This window comes from Cenococcum geophilum (genome assembly GCF_001692895.1).
Source record: "Cenococcum geophilum 1.58 unplaced genomic scaffold K441scaffold_6, whole genome shotgun sequence".
Lineage (NCBI taxonomy): Eukaryota > Fungi > Ascomycota > Dothideomycetes > Gloniales > Gloniaceae > Cenococcum > Cenococcum geophilum.
Window position 1 is genome coordinate 1,541,988 of NW_027137564.1, and position 17,346 is coordinate 1,559,333.

The 17,346-nt window shown below is 42.5% G+C and overlaps 3 protein-coding genes across 3 annotated transcripts; all 3 read left to right on the plus strand.

Annotated features, from left to right (window-relative positions):
• Positions 1-10,673: 10,673 nt before the first annotated feature.
• Positions 10,674-11,511, plus strand: K441DRAFT_703203 (uncharacterized protein; the record flags this gene model as incomplete). The annotated part of the gene is made up of 3 exons (XM_067653459.1): positions 10,674-11,047; positions 11,101-11,340; positions 11,425-11,511. The coding sequence occupies exons 1-3, from the start codon at positions 10,865-10,867 to the stop codon at positions 11,509-11,511; spliced, it is 510 nt and encodes a 169-aa protein (XP_067508111.1). The 5' UTR covers positions 10,674-10,864.
• A 1,290-nt stretch (positions 11,512-12,801) lies between these two features.
• K441DRAFT_684664 (uncharacterized protein) lies at positions 12,802-14,150 on the plus strand (the record flags this gene model as incomplete). The annotated part of the gene is made up of 5 exons (XM_067651804.1): positions 12,802-12,976; positions 13,028-13,081; positions 13,233-13,371; positions 13,568-13,763; positions 13,836-14,150. 5 exons carry the CDS (start codon positions 12,802-12,804, stop codon positions 14,148-14,150), a joined length of 879 nt encoding a protein of 292 aa, XP_067508112.1.
• Positions 14,151-14,962: 812 nt separating this feature from the next.
• K441DRAFT_693395 (uncharacterized protein) lies at positions 14,963-17,030 on the plus strand (the record flags this gene model as incomplete). The annotated part of the gene is made up of 7 exons (XM_067652650.1): positions 14,963-15,142; positions 15,179-15,440; positions 15,492-15,530; positions 15,731-15,858; positions 15,904-16,019; positions 16,078-16,145; positions 16,304-17,030. 7 exons carry the CDS (start codon positions 14,963-14,965, stop codon positions 16,975-16,977), a joined length of 1,467 nt encoding a protein of 488 aa, XP_067508113.1. The 3' UTR covers positions 16,978-17,030.
• Between the last annotated feature and the right edge of the window lie 316 nt (positions 17,031-17,346).

Genomic DNA, 17,346 nt, shown 5'->3' on the forward strand with positions numbered 1-17,346 from the left:
TGCGGATATTAGATACTAGTATCTTAGCGGTGCAAATAGGTAGGCGTGTATAAGGTATTATAGGTAGTCCTATAATACTATCTTAGCTATATCCTAGGAGCTTTTAGGGCTGCTAAGGGTAGCCTTCGGCTAGGCCTTAGCCACCCCCTATAAGCTCTTTAGGCTTACAGCCTCCTTCCTCCCCTATTAGTTCGTCTCTCTCTTTCTCCTATATAAGGGTATTACCTACTCCCTACTATATACCTAGGCAATGCCTTATAGTTTATTTATTTAACCTACACCAATAGAGTTATAGGCTTTAACTAAAACCCCCTCCGTATTAACACCTATAGTACTTATATACTGTTTAAATCCTTTATAGCTAAGGTTTTAGCCGTTTTAGTTACGGCTTCGGTTATTCCGGTTATAGTTCCGGCCTTAATCTTAACTATAATAGCGGTAATCTGTAAAGGTAGTATACGCTCCTTAACTAGGGTATTCCTTCTCCCATACAACGGTTAAAGATTATAACTTATTAATTAACTAAGACAAGTCTTCTTTAGGGTTTAAGACGGCAGTTCTATAGGCAGGAACTCCCTAGCAAGCCTTCTAGTTGTCTATATAGATCTTTATAATTATAGCCACCTCCTTACTATATTTAGGTCTTTACTTAGGTCCTTACTCCACACTAGGCATAGTTAGCCTAAGTGGTGTATATATATATAGCTGCTATAGTTACTGCTCTCTTAACTATAGCAATTGGTTATAATTAGAGGATTAAGGACCGGGAGGGGTAGTAGGGGTAGTGGGGGCAGTAGGGGTAGTAGGGGTAGCGGGGGTAGTGATCGGGGTAGCTGGCGATGCAGCGATCGGGATAACTAGTAGTGCGGTAGTTGGAATAGCTAGTGGAATTGGCGGAGTAGCTGGTGCAGATATAATAGGTATTTGAGGTGTTATAGCTATAAGGGTGGTTATTGGTTTAACGAAGTCGGGGTTAAGGTTAGTAGTACTAGGGTAAGGATACTAGGCAGGAGGAGGACCAGGTAGGGTAGTAGCAGTTGCTAAAAAAGAGGCAGTTACCATAGGCGATAGTTACTAATTCTATATAGAGGTAGGTTATAATAGGGTATACTGCTATTAGGTAGCAGTTAGTACAGTAGACCTAGGTGGTATTATAACTATAGCTATAGGCTAACCTAATAGACCGTCATAAGCGTGGTTTAGCCTATCTTATAGTGCTCTTAAAGCTAGTAGTTCTGCTAATTCCCTAATATTATAGCGACTCAGTCAATCGAGGTACGAGCGCCGTAGAACGTATGCAAGCCTATACAATTAGTAGTCTATTGACCCGGATATTAAGATAAGGAGAAGAAGAAGATGGTAGTAAGGACACGTCTATATATAAGGGGGAGCTAAGCCTTTAGCCGAACCCTAACTAAGCCCTATCTAGGTTACGCGCATTAGTGCCGTAACATTACCCCCCCCTTTAAAAAAGCTTGCCCTTAAGCTTTATCCTTAGGTGCTTGTCTTCTACCTCTTATACAGTTGTAGTTATTTGCTATAGGTGGGGCAGCAGTAGTCGATAAAATGCTATAGGTAGAGCAGTAAGTGTTAGTTAGAATGCTATAGGTAGAGTAGTAAGGGTTAAATTAAGGTTTAGCTATAGGTAGGAGTAGCTATGTTCGGGTAGTAATACGGTACTAGCGGCGGTAATGATAGTGGTTAAGTATAGAGCTCGTCTATCGGTTGTCTTGTAATAGCAGGTTAAATATAGAGCTCGGGCTATTAATTAGTCGAGTGGTTATAGGCGTAGAGGCACGATTATTATCTTATCGACTGTGGTAGGGCAGTTGTTTGTTGTAGCAGTATAATATAAGCGGAAGTTGTGGATTATAGGCGTAACGGCACAATCATACGGTTAATGGACTGTAGGCGTATTAGTATAGTTGTAGTTAAATTATAGTAGCAGGCGTATTGGCGCTACTGTTGTCTAGTATATGGATTGTATGCATATCGGCATAATTAGTAGTTAATAGTAGAGTAATACCAGCGTCGATAGTCCTAGTGATTTCGTTCCTCGCAGCTTGTACAACTTAGTATTAATTAGGGTCGTTCTTCGCAGCCAGTATATAGCACTAGTCTCAGTATTAACCGATTTCGTTCCTTACAGTATATATAGCTTAGTATCTATTAAAAAGGACTATTTAGGTAGCAGTACGGTGTAAGCGTCTAATAGAGACGTACGGTGGTCGTTTAAAGGGTCGTTATTTGATCAATCGATTGGTTAGTAGGTATACGCGTTTAGTTAATAGATATACGCGTTGCTTAGTTAGTCGACAAGATTATACGGTTAAAAAGAGGTTACCGCTTAGCACGTGCTTCCCTATAGCATAGGCAGCCGTTTAGTAGAGAGAAGAGAAAAAAAAGAAGAGAAATATAAACATAAGGGGTGCTTATATAGTGTAGGACTTTAATAAGGGTGCCTATATAGTGTAGGGATTCTATACCTAGCCACTATAGGGCTTTATACAAGTCTTGTTTTATCTTAGAGTATACATCTCCTACCTTCTTTGTTATAGAAGTTAGGCTCTCCTTCCTTCCTTTGCCTGCTAGTATATAGGGCTCCGTTACCTATTAACTACCCTAGGCCACAGGGCTTCTTTAACCTAGTGTCACGGAACCCCACCGCAGGGGCCTCCATAGGAGAGCCCCGTGCTCTCGCGTACACCTCGCGTACAGCTTATATCAGCTACGCGTAGGTATATCACCTCCTTACGCCCTCGACCCTTACGATTGATCGCGCAACGTCTTATAGACTCCTCGAATATATACGTCTTGTAGCCACTGCCCTATCCCATAACATTACGTTGCGCCTTTTTACCACCGACACCTAGCCTACAACCAATTCTATATCTCTGTAATACTATAGGCGCTGCCAGAAGCAGCGTGCCTATAAGTTACCTTACTTTATACTTCTAAGGAACCTATAATAGTAAGACGATATTCCTTACTAGCTACTATATCAAACCTAAAGAATAATCCAATACCTATATTTAACCTACAACGCCAATTAATCCTAGGAGAATTTGATTTATTAGCCCTAGCCTTAACCCCTAAGGAGATAGACACCAATAATATCTTATCTTTTATTGACTATATAACTACGGACAAGCAAGTGGAAGGGCTACTACCTATTAAAATTGAAATACGAGACGCCAAGACGTTTGTAAAAATAGTAGTACAAGAACCTAATAAATACTACTGCCTTCTATAGAACTACCACCTAAAGCTTATATAAGCCGAGATGCATACTGCCTAAGATCGCGATATTATTTAAGACCTATAAGCTTATGAGGCGCTTGCTGATAATACGCGTTAAGAAACCGAAGATGACCTCTATGTATCTAAACGCGACGTCTAATAGTTAAAGAAGGCTAAGATCGCACTTATTGCTACGGTCACTAAAAGAGAAGGCATAATTAAATACCTATAATCTTAGCTTAACGAGCACATTTGTAATAACGCTAGATACCTCTCTACTATATATAACGCCACTTAAGTCTCTATGCCCCTGGTAACTTCACCTACTTAACGCTTAATGAAGAGTTAGCGCTAAGTAGTTTTACCTAACGGGAACCCCTACTAAAGCGATAATAAAAGCTATAACGACCGAACCTAAGCTACTACCGTAGGGTCTAATATACGTTACCCTAATCCCTTAGTTTTCTAGGGAGACCGCAAAGAATACAGCTACTAGAAGATATAAATCCGCGAAAAACTAACTTAGAGCGCCTGCCTTTTTCCTATAGAAGACACTAAGATTGGCTATATTATTAGGCGAACAAAGGGTATACTATTTAACAGACTCTTCGCCTAATAGGAGACCAATAGCCCCTAGAAGTGGCAGTTCCACTAAGAAGTCCTTAATAATCTTGACCTAATATACCGCGACTATAACTTACTAGCCACCAACCGAGCTAAACTACGTGCCCTAAAGATAAGCCCTACTAAATTATTCGACGAGTTTTATATTAAATTCTAGGAATACACTAAAGCCCTTACCTGAGACGATACTAAAGACCAGAAAGATCTCCTTAAAAAAGTCACTTATTACCTTAGTTACGCAGCCGCCAGCCATAACTACAATAATGTTTATAATATGGTAGTAGCTATACGGAAGATTAAACGACGACTAAATTAGATCGCTACTATAAACCCCCGCCTAAAGACCTCCCTATAGAAGCCCTCTGGACCTACTAAACCACCGACGCCCACTACCCTAAGCAACACTACTGGTCCTAATATTGACCTTTCTATACCAACCTTCCCGCAAAAGCTACTAAATGGAGAACGCGAGCTACTCTAAAAGCTAAAGCGTTGCTATAGATGTCGTTAAGAAGGCTATTATAGCTATAGCCTAAACTGCCTAATGGCTAGGTTTAGCAGCCGCCGCCTAATACCTAACCTAATACCTTAAATACTAAATACGTTGCTATATACCACTACCGTATAAGATAAAGACGTAGTAATAGCGGTAGAGTTGGATATAGAAACGGAAAACGCTAAGTCCTAGCCCTAAGTCGTAGGTTAGGACGCCCTAATAATAAGGGGATCTATATATCGGCCTACTTAATAAATAACTTAGTAAAGATAAATAGACGGAAATAGATAGTTTTACCCGTAATAGGAACTACTGCTAAAAAATAATATAAAAGCTGTTCTATAATTGATTGTAGAGCTACTAATAAATTTATAGATACCTAATTTATGCGTACTTATAACTTACCTACCTTACCCCTTATTAAAGCCCGCGCCCTATAACTTGCTGACGGTAGTTATACCGTATAGAAGATTACCTATATAGTATAACTTTACCTAGATATAAATAGGCACCAGGAAGAACTCTAGGCCTATATTATACTACTTACTAACTACCCTATTATCCTTAAAATAAACTGGCTTAAATAACATAACCCCGCCATTAACTAAAAAAAGAGAAAAGCAACCTTTAACTCTAAATACTATAGAGAGACCTGCCTAGGATATAGCCTAGCTGCCTCTATCTACTCCCTAGGATACCAACCTAAGGAACCCCTTATTACCCTACCTATAACCAACTGCCACTATATAAGTGCCGCGGCCTTTTACCGCATAGTACGTAGAAAAGGCTAGACCGTTACTATAGCCTCCTAATTATAACTATATAAGCTTAATAAAGAATAGGACTACATCCTCTACAGTAATAGGATAGATATAGTTGACCTTTTAGAAAACGATGCCCCCATAGAACTCTATGGACTTTCACCTTTAGACTTTAAGAAGTTTATAAAGCTTAAAAAAGGACTTACCAACAAGGAACTCCGCAAGCTCCTCCCTAAAAGGTACTATAACTTTATTAACATATGCTTATAAAAGAGCGTAGATATACTCCCCCTATATTAACCTAATAACTATACCATTAATATTAAATAAGGAAAAACGCCACCCTATAAGAGACCCTACCTAATATTAAAAGACGAACTTCTAGTTGTTAAAAAGTATATCAACAAACACCTTAATAAAGGGTTTATTCGCCCTAGTATATCCCTAGTAGCCGCCCCTATCCTCCTTACTAAGAAGCCAGGAAAAGGTATTTAATTCTACGTTAACTACAGAAGACTTAACGCTATTACAATTAAGAACTGATACCCTATACCGCTTATATATAAGACTCTTAAGCGGCTTAGCCAAGCTAAAATCTATACCAAGCTCGATATTATCGCCGCCTTTAACCGCCTCTAAATATGAGAAGGTAATAAATAGAAAACCGCATTCGCATTGCGCTTTAGCCAATTCGAATATACCGTTATACCCTTTAGCGTATATAACGGCCCAGGCAGCTTCTAAAGCTATATTAATAACGCCTTATAAGACTACCTTAACGACTTCTACTCTGCGTACCTAGACAATATACTTATTTATAGCGATAACCCTTTTAAGCATACTAAGCACGTTTAAAAGGTCCTATAGCGCCTTAGGGACGTAGGACTTTATATTGATTTAAAGAAGTGCAAATTCTTAGTTATAGAAGTAAAATACCTTAGACTAATTGTTACTACTAAGGGTATCCGTATAGACCCCAAAAAGGTACGTATAATTACCGAATAGCAAACCCCTAACTACATTAAAGACGTACAAGCTTTCCTTAGTTTCGCTAACTTTTATTAAAAATTTATATACAACTTCTCGGGTGTTATAGCACTACTTACAGCAATAATGCGAATGAAGGGCCTTTCTGTAAAAGAAAGAAAAACATATCTACGTTTTATCTAAATACCTAAATACGAGAAGGCGTTTTAAGACCTTAAAGATGCTTTTACTAAAGCACCTATCCTAGCTTACTTTATACTAGGACAATAACTCTATCTTAAGACTAACTCCTTAGACCACGTTAACGTAGGCATCCTCTCCTAAATAGGTAATAACGGTCTCCTCTACCTAGTCGCATTCTATTTATCTAAGCTTATACTATAAGAATGTAACTATAAGATCTATAATAAGGAACTTCTTGCGATTATATAAGCGTTTAAGAAATTCCAACCGGAACTCTCCTTAGTAAAACCTGACTAGCTAACTAAAGTCCTTACAGATTATCGCAACCTTAAGTACTTTATAACTATAAAACAGCTAAACTAACGCTAAGCACGCTAAAACAAGTTCCTCTCTAATTTTAACTTTAAAATCGCATATAGGCCAGGAGTATAAGGTACTAAGCTTAATAGCCTAATACGCCGCTTATAAGACCTTCCTTAGTCTAAAGATAACCCCTATAACCAGTTCTAACAACAAACAATCCTAAAAGCACGGAATTTGGCCCTAGGTATGCTACCTACAATAGAGCTAACTATACCTTAGCTCTATACTATAGAACTAAAATTACCTCCCAAAATCAACAAGCTTATCACTACGGCATATAACACCTCTATTAACCCATTACTGTATTAACTTATTACCGCAAAGACCACTAGCGCCTATACGCTACTAACTAAACTCTAAAGCTTAGGCTAGATTAATATAGTAGCCTTAAAAGTAAAAGAGAATAGGCTCTATTATAGAGGCCGTCTATTTATCCCTAACTTAGAAAATCTATAACGGTAACTAATCTAAATAGCCTATAACCTCTAATTAAGCGGCCACCTAAGCAGAGGAGGAACCTATAAGCTTCTTAGCCGATACTACTTCTAGCCTAAAATAATAGACTTAGTCTATTATTCACACGCTTGCGGAGAAGAGGATTAATTAATCTAATTGGTGGGTACGGGCTCAAAGGCATTAATTGAGAATGGGTATATTCGCAAGGCTATTTGCAGGGGATTGCCCTGCCTTGACTAAACGTGATGCCCATGGACCCGTGCGCAAGTATATCGCTGCAGTATCTATTTACAAAGCCCAAAATATGCAACCAAAGAAAAAGGTGCGGGTGGGAGGGAAAGCAAGCAAGCAAGGCTCAATTTTGTGAATGTTGATGATGTTGGTGTTGCTGAGATGTAGGGGTGCTGCTGCAGTGCTCGCTTAGCCACATAGACATGTCCATTAAACGCTTTATAGGCGCCTACTACAGTTATAAGCGCGCTAAGGCCTTTAATATAAAGTACTAAGGACTACTATACCCTTTACTAGTACCTATATAATAATAGGCAGATATCGCCATAGATTTCGTTATTAACCTACTACCCTATAAGCGATATGGCCGTACCTATAAGAATATCCTTATAATAATATACCAACTTATAAAAGAGCGCCACTACGTCCTAACTAAAGGCGTAGCTATTAGCAACGTTACTAACACCTTCCTTCGCGAAATCTACCAATTACATAGGTTACCTAACTTAATTACGTCCGACTAAGGCATATAGTTTAGCTTTAATATATAGAGACGAATCTACTAACGCCTTAGCATCTCCGTCAAGATGTCTATATCCTTCTACTACGAAACTGCTAGGCAACCGGAAAACGCTAATATTAGTATAAAAGCGTACCTACGACAGGTAGTCGCCTATAGTTAAGATAACTGGGTAAATCACCTCCTACTAGGTAAATTCGCAGCGAATAACTATGTTTTAACTACTATAGGACTTACCCCGTTCTTCGCGAATAAGGGATATTACCCCCAATCTAGCATAGAACCACCAGAACCTATTAATAAGAAACTGCCATATAGAAAACGCCTTAAAATGCTACTTACCGACTAGCATGTAGACCATATAAAAAATCTACTTAACTACTATAAGGGAGAAATGGCCTAGGCTTAAGCAAAGTAGGCCTACTTCGCCGACCATTATAGAACGCCACCACCAGAGATACGTGTTGGCGACTGGGTATAGCTAGATATACGTAATATCTCTACGCAAAGGCCTATAAAGTCACTTAATTATAAGAACCTTAGCCCCTACCTAATTAAATAAGTCATTAATAGGGGAGCCATATATAAGCTAGAGCTCCCGTCTACCCTAGCTACCCGCGGGATATAGCCTATATTTCACCTATAGCTACTATACCTTTACTAGCCTAACCCCTTACTGGGGCAGATATAGCCTAAACCCCTACTAGTACTAATCTGAGACGAGAACGAAGATAAGAACCATAAGGAGTAAACCGTTAAACGAATTATTGACTCTAAATACTTTGGTAAAGGTAGAGGATAACGGCTCTACTACAGAGCTATATACATAGGATTTAATATAGACTAGCTAAAATAGCAACTATAGGAAGACTTTAAAAATGTAAAGGATCTAATTAGCGACTTTTACTACGCGAACCTATAGAAACTAGGCCTAAGTAGAGATTTTATACCTAATCCTCTATAGGAGCCCTTATAGAGTTAAACCGTTATACATTACCATATAGGGGCAAATTACCGTTAGATTGCCGTTAGATTGCGGTAAAGTGCGATTATATAACCGGAATATCGTTAAGATGTCTAGGAACTTCAACCGGCGGTTAAAGTTATCTAATTAGTTGGATTCTTAGATGCCAAGCCTTATCACATAACGTTATTTTAAGCCTTTAGCGATACCCCCCTTTTCTTCTTTTTTATACCCTAAGTGTCCCTTTTATATATATATAGTAACCACAGCGTTACCGGAGCTCCGCCTTTATAGGAGGGGGGGTAGTGTTACAAAACCCTACCGCAGGGGCCTTTATAGGAGAGCCCCGTGCTCTCGCGTACACCTCGCGTACAGCTTATGTCAGCTACGCGTAGGTATATCACCTCCTTACGCCCTCAACCCTTACGATCGATCGCGCAACGTCTTATAGACTCCTTAAATATATACATCTTATAGCCACTGCCCCGTCCCGTGACACCTAGGATACAACAGCCTGCAATCAGTTAAGGGATCTTAATATAATATTACAGCGACTTAGTTAATTAAGGCACGAGCGCCGTAGAACGTATACAAGCCTATATAATTAGTAGTCTATTAACCCGGATATTAAGATAAGGAGAAGAAGAAGATGGTGGTAAGGACACGTCTATATACAAGGGGGAGCTAAGCCTTTAGCCAAACCCTAACTAAGCCCTATCCAGGTTACGCGCGTCAGTGCCGTAACACCTAATAGTTTTTACGATCTCCTTATCTGTCCATTAATGCAGCTCTTCTTTTTATATAACTTTAAATAGCAGCTTAGATATAGTAACTCTACTATTACGTCTGCCTACGTAAACACCTCTTTTAAGGAAATATCTTTATAGCTTAGATCTAATATCTATATATATCTTCTTAAAACTCTCTACTATAAACCCCTTAAACTGCTCCCAAAAGATATACTATAAGTCGTTATCTATAAAGTCCCGTGTTAGGTATATTGTCGTCTCTACAAACTTTACTAGTTCATCCTTTATAGCCTTATCTGCATTAATTTCGTATCTATATTTTCTAGCCATTATAGCCTATTCTTTCTCTATTAGTGCTATAGTTATAGATATAAGGGTAGGTATAAGGGTAGGTATAAGGGTAGTCTTGAATAGAGGTTAAGATTAAGGTTAAGGTCAAGGTTAAGAGTATAAAGGTAAGGATGTAAGGGTATATACGTGTCCCCTTAACGAGTCTATAGTTTTTAAAGACTAAAGACTAAAGACGATTCTTAGCAGAGATACAGTCCTCTAGGCGATCTGACGCGTTAACAGTTAAGTTAATACGTGGTTTCAAGCTTTAAGGGTCCTCTAGGCGATCTGACGCATTAGCGAGCTAATATATGGTTTCGAGCTTTAAGGATAACGTAGCTCTCTCTAAGTAAAGATACGATTCTCTAGGCGATCTAACGTATTAGTAAGCTAATACGTGGTTTCGAGCTTTAAGGGTAACGTAGTTTTCTCCTTTAACTAAAATAGGGCGATAGCTCTGCGATCTAACGCGTTAGCAGTTAAGCCAATGCGTAGTTTTAAGCTTTGCTATTGCGTATTTCCTGATCTGTACGTCTACTGATTAGTGTTAGTATAACTCTCTTTATCAACGTGCACGAATATCACTTGTAGTGGTACGTATGCGGTGTTAAAGTTGGTAGTTGATTGTTGTCTAGAAGAAAGGGGTTGCTCCAAGGTCAGACAGTTAGTCTCGCTTCGTAGTCCCGTGACTACGTCACGTGATTAACGTTCCGACAGTAACCTAACCCGTTTCGACCACCGCCGCACTTCGTTAGAAAGCAAAGCGAGATGAAAAGGCGACAGATTCGGGTAGCCCACTTAAAGCATGGCTCCATTGTCGCAGTTGCATATGAGCTGTGACTTTGGCCGCATGAATATAGAATTTGTTCCTTATGAGATCTCCCTACATTCTCACCTTCCAGCTGTGCTATTTTTGTTGCATCACTCGTTATATATATCCACTCCTCCGTTCATATTACAATGCGTTTCTTTACCAGTCTTTCATTTTTAGGCCTGGCTGCCCTCGCATCAAGCGCCCCAATGGCAAATCCATCGTCGTTAAACAAACGAGCTGGTGTCCTTACGGAGCAAAGCTATGCTAACTTCCAAGTATCGGATGGCGTCTCTGGCAATGCTTTCGCGGAGGTCAATGCTAAGTTTCCGGTATGTCTCTAAGCATTCCTATCAGCTCTATCTTATTCCTGATCTCGGCCCAGATCGATACGTCGAATCTCGCTGGTGTCGCCGCGTCGGATTTGGCGATAATCGTCAAAGCCGCACAGGTCAGCGAAGACGCTGAGACTGGGACCGGGGGTTTCAATGATGCAATCACAGCGGCAGGCGGTACACAAACGACGGCAGGCACCGCGCTTCAGAATGGGAAGATCAAGAACAAGGTCTTGAAATTACAGACTGATGTATTAAGACTCCAGATAGAGCAAGCTCAGGGAAAATCTGTATGGATAAGCCAAGGCTCCAAGTTGCAGCATATGAAGGGTTACTGATCGAAACAGGGACTTAGCACAGAGCTTCAGTAACAGATTACCAAACTCAACACCAATGTGGCATTAGATAAAGCAGCCGCCGGACAAACGTCGCAGAGTGTTAGCTTTAGTGGCACTGACTAGAAGTATTTCAGAGACTTTTAGTGTTTCCCAGGAGGAATGTCTCACAATTGTCGGGAAAGAAATGATATGGCGGTTCAAATTGTGAATATGACTTCTAAATCAAGACAAAAGCAGACTTCAATATCTTCATTGATATGCATCATCAATGGGATATTAATTCAATTTTATAAATCCTCCTACGGAACTCTTAACCCGTGCGATGGCTTTCTTAGCTTCTATTCAGAGCAAGGAAAAAAAAATGAAAGACAATTACAAGTTCCTCGACTAATACCACTCACCATTTTCATGATTATAATACTTGAAAATATCAGTTTCAAGTCCTATTTGAATCAAAGTTGTCGAGTCGAACTCGAGGAAACACATAGAAATGCTTGCCGAACACTCCCGAGAGCATGGTTATATCAGCACGGAAGCTATGGAGCCTACGGTCGAAGGGGCCGAGGATGCCCTCAAAAGAAGGCTTCCCCGCGTCCCCGCATCTTGGCTGTATGCTTGGCACGGGCCGTCTTTTAAATTCACCGTTAAAGCGACGAATCTGGGCACCGTCATTGGGAATTGCCGATCACGAACACCTAAGGAATATCCCCTTCAATAGCACTTCAGATATTGGAGCTGTAATACATATAATAGGCTAACACCAACCGTTGCACATATCCCATGGGTACGGTATATGAAACACGGGGAACTTCAACTTCTCTACAAACTATCCTTCCAAATTCTAGACGGGCTTATCGTCGATACATCTGCATCTATATGGTACGTTGCAACGGAATATCACCATGGCAATATGCATGCAAAAAGTGGTGACCCCTCCGAGTGAAATAGACGAGTCTCCCCATACCCATCCAACAATCCAGCAATTCTCGTTACTTCAAGCACATACGACTCTTTACGCGAATGCGTTTTTGCTGTCGCCATGAGGAACAACATGGCAGCAGGGTGCCCTCCTAGATTGGCCACTACTTCTTCACCCGTCTCTCTACATTACAGCCGCTGAGGGTAAATTCTACCATCCTCATTCAAAGTCTGTTAAACGAAAAACAAAACTCCCACGCAAGAAACTCGATTCAAGTCCTTCAGCGGCTTAATTCTCATCAATGGCTAATATTCCTTGGTTTCCTTGGCTGGACTTGGGATACCTTTGATTTCTTTACGGTGTCCCTGACAATCGCCGAGATTGCGAAAGAATTCAACGTTGCGAACTCAAAAGTCTCATAAGTCCAAGCACAGACCAATTACTAGATGACATAACCGACACTTGATCAATTCTTGGGGCTCACAGTAACCCTCATGCTTCGTTCCGTTGGCGCATTAATCTTCGGAAGCCTATCAGATCTCTTCGGGAGAAAGCGGCCCTTCATTGGCAATCTCGGCGCATTGGTCGTTCTTGAGCTCGGGACTGGTTTCGCTCAGTCCCTGAGTCAATTCCTTGGTGTTCGCGCCTTATATGGCATTGCTATGGGCGGTTTGTGAACTCATAGACACATAGCAATTGCAATATGCTAATCGACACCAGGTCTTTTTGGCCTAGCAGCCTCTGCTGCCCTCGAAGATCTCCCTTATGAGGCTCGTGGCATCTTCTGGCCATGCGACTGGCTACTTGCTCGCTGCAATCTTTTACTGTGTCCTCGCCCCAACCGCTTCTCATGGCTGGCGCAGTTTATTCTAGTTCGGAGCCGGCCCACCCCTTCTCATCACCACATTCCGCCTCTTCCTCCTAGAAACTAGCCACTTCCAAGTCCAAAAAGCAGAGCTGGAAACCAAACACGCACTACGCCACTCCAGAACCCACAGCGCCAACGCAGCCGCTAACGAGGAGAGAAACGGGCTCCGAGCATTCGCGCGCGAAGCCTGGCTCGCGTTCAAGCAGAACTAGGCCCCGCTTATCTACATGGTTATCATCATGGCAGGCTTCAACGCGTGCTCGCGCGACTCGCAGGACTTCTACCCGACCTTTCAAAGACCAAGTCAGCAAATCCGCCACCAATACCACCATCACCACGGCGATCAGGCAAATCGGTGCGCTGCTCGGCGGCACGACAATCGGCTAAATCAGCAGCATCCTCGGGCGGCGACCAACGATGATCAGCGCGTGCATCATCGGCCGCGCGCTAGTACCCGCGCACGTCGGCCCGCGCGACCTGGCGCTGACCGCGCTGGTGTTCTTCGAACAGTTGTTCGTCGGCGGCGTCTGGGGCCCCGTTCCCATCCACCTGATGGAGCTGGCCCCGCCCGCCCTGCGCACCCTCATCGTCGGCTTGACGTACTAGCTCGGCAACCTAGCGTCTAGCGCCTCGGCTACCATCCGGGGGACGATTGGCGAGCGGTATCCGCTGCCGCCGGCGAAGGACGGCACGAAGTGGTTCAATTACGAGAAGGTGATTGAGATATTCATAGGCACGATGTGGGCGTATATGCTGTTCTGGCTGTTGTTGGGGCCCGAGATGACGCAGGAGGAGAGGGAGGAGCAGCGAGCGAAGGCACTGGAGTATGAGAGGGAGCGAATGAGCGGGAGGAGTTCTAAGGAGATTGGAGCGAGGAGAACTGAGAGGGAGATGGGCGGTTCGGGGGTTGTTGAGGAGAGCAAGGGAGAGGGCGCAGTGGAGTATATCGAGGATAAGGAGAAAGGGGATGTCTGAGGTGAGGCCGGACAGCGGGCCTGAAATGACCGATGTACCTAGTGGCTGTAGGAATGCTATATATTCACTCGACACCTTGAAAATCTGGGAAGGGGTAATATTAGTAATGTATCTGCGTTTCATTCAATCTCAAGTGAGCTCAGATCCTTATTAATTTGCATAGATTACTCGGTGAGAGCGCGTTTGTTTCAGAATCTGCGTAATCTAGAAAGCATTTTGCGACTCATCGAATATGGATTGTGGATGCAGTCTGAGTGGCAATGACCGTCTGAACAAGGTTATAGGAGTTAGCCTTTGAGGCTGGATATACCATTGCGATTTATATTGGGGTATGAAGGAAGCTGGCGTATGTAGTCTCAGATCGGGGACCGCGGATTTCGGTTGTATGTAGCTGTACCACGATTAATAATATGTCGACTACCGCTCAGCCATTCACCCCTTGCTCGGATGTATCAGTAGCCGCCCGTGTAACTACCGGCATGCCGACTAGATTCCAATGAGCGTAGCGCCTCGTAACCAAAACGGCGGGCCTGAGAACACCATTGCCCTACGACAGTGCCGGCATTGTAGGGCTGAGCTGGCGTAGCAGGATGCAACATGCATTTTGATAAGCCAGTGATACCAGTGAGAAGCTGAGCGGATTTAGGCTGCAGCATCAGCACGGTGCAATAGTCCTTCCATCATTATTAAGTTAAATGTCTTGCCGGCGCATTTCTTTTTCAGGCCGTGAATTTGCAATAAGAGTAAGAGGCAATCAAGTTCTGCTCTAGATATATTCGAAGCGCACTAGAAGGGAAATAAAACGCAAAGCCATGTCCAACGATAGCGCAAGCCCGTTGCGCTCGGCCTCTACTACTCCCGCTAAATCGCGCTCGGCGACTCCGGACTCCCGAGGGTCTTTGTTGACAGGATTTACTCTCTCGACGCAGTATCAATTCATCACCACAACGGGAGATGACACCAGGGCGAGCATAAAGCGAAAGCTCAAGACAGTGAGGAGTCATGTAATGAGGAACTACGTATAGCAGAAGAATAGTAAAAATTCGACCGGGTCCGATGCGAGTGGAGCATCGACATCTCCCGAAGGTGAAAATGCTAAGGGAGAAAGCCAAGTAATATTAATACCGAGCTGGTCGAGGGATATGAGGGAGATCAAGAAGAGATCTCGAAACTCTGAGATCGTAAATAAAGTTGGGCATGAGACTCTGAAAAATGAGGATCTTAGCAAGGGCCGTTCGCGCGGATGTCCTTCCATAGATGTAGGTTATGGGGAGCTACTTATTCAGTCGAGTAAGTGATGGTTCAGTGAAGACTCCGATTGTCTTGCTAAGCGTATAGTAGATTTTGAAGGCATACCTGTCCTAGTAAATCCCGTCACTGGTAGGAACCCTCCTGAACTCTTCTAATCTACACATTCACATGATTGCATACTTACCCGAGGTTCTTTCGACGTTCAGTAGAAGGGGATGGCAGGCCTTGGTTCTATCCCATTTGTGAAGCATCAGCATCGGACCACACCTCCTTGTGTAGTCTTCTCCATATTGGCTCGATTCTTCGCGACAAAATGTCTGGTCTCACAGAACCAAGTGTAGAAACACTGCAGTATACAGGAGAGACGGTACGGAAAGTCATGGAGACGTTGCAATTAGGCGAAAAGACTGTCCCACAGTCCATAGTCCTAGCGGTTTGTGGGCTTGCATCAGGATCCGTGAGTTTGAGAAAGTCATCTATCAGATTTCGCTAATGGTTCCAGGTCATTAACGCGGAATGGAGCCAAGCAAAGGCTCATTTTGAAGCTTTGAAACGAATAGTAGAAATGAGAGGCGGAATTTGCACGCTAGGCTTTGAACTTCGGAAAATAATTACTTGGTAAGATTATCCTGAGACGATATGCTCCAAAAGCAAGTCCACTGACCTTTTACATTAGGGGCAGCTACCATGTTGCAACAGCACTCCAACAAAAGCCGATTTTCCCATGCCCAACTTCTCCTGAAGCTAGACCATTCCCTCTTGCAATGGTCGACGAGTCTTCTCTCCGCGCTTGGCATACACTCATGCCCAACTTCTCCTGAAGCTAGACCATTCCCTCTTGCAATGGTCGACGAGTCTTCTCTCCGCGCTTGGCATACACTCATGCCCAACTTCTCCTGAAGCTAGACCATTCCCTCTTGCAATGGTCGACGAGTCTTCTCTCCGCGCTTGGCATACACTGAAGAAGCTCCCGAAAGATAGCTCTTTCCTTTACGAAATTATCCTCCTAATGCACCAGATAGAGCTCTCATACGATGCTGAATGGAAGTTACAGATTGACTGTGCAATGGTTAACAATGTGTACTTTGAGTTACAGCATATAATTTTAACTATGCTCTTTGACAAGCCGTGGCCGCAACTTACTGTCACCAAATACCCCGAAATTCTTGCACTATACAACGCCTTCCTTATGGCATCTCAAGTTTTTATGTGGGCGAGTATTCGTCACGTAAGATACTATGATAAGACAAGAGATGCTAAGGTAAAGACGGGCTCCAGCGGCCTATTGTTTGGCAGAGTTAAGGCTGCGCTGGACCTCGATAACACATACGGCATTTGGACGAAAGGTAAACAACTTGATGCGCTTTTATGGATTTTATTTATTTGTATTGAATCATGTCCTTTGATGGCAGTTGAACGATCGTGGTTCCTGAGCGAAATCAAGAAGGCTCTAGGTTTGTTAAAAGTGGCAAAGAAAGAGGAGTTTACGGAGAAGTTAGCGGCATTTCCGCTAACGCATGGATTGCACAATGCTGCCGAAGGGCTTTGGAGAGAGATTACCTCGGTTTTATATTAGGGGTCGTTCGGTTGCATCTCCATTTGTAACCTAACTGGAGCTTAAATCTAAATAACATGCGGATCGTTGGTACCCCCCAACGAAAATTTTGACCTGAGTTTATAAGTAATAAGCCAATTAATTTTAAAGCTTTATTATATAGACTTTAATTAATATATAGAGATGAGGTTTTCCAGGGGGTGACCCCCTAGGACCCCCCTATATAGAGCTTTTGCTTAATTTAGAAGTAGTGTCGACTGTGACGGGTACTGTCAGACATAAGCTTCAGATTTGTCTCGACCTGGTTTCAATCTAGTTTTACCGTTCTCTAGGGACCCCTGTGGGGGGTACTACCTCATGTATAAATAGTCTCTTTTCTTCATAGATCAA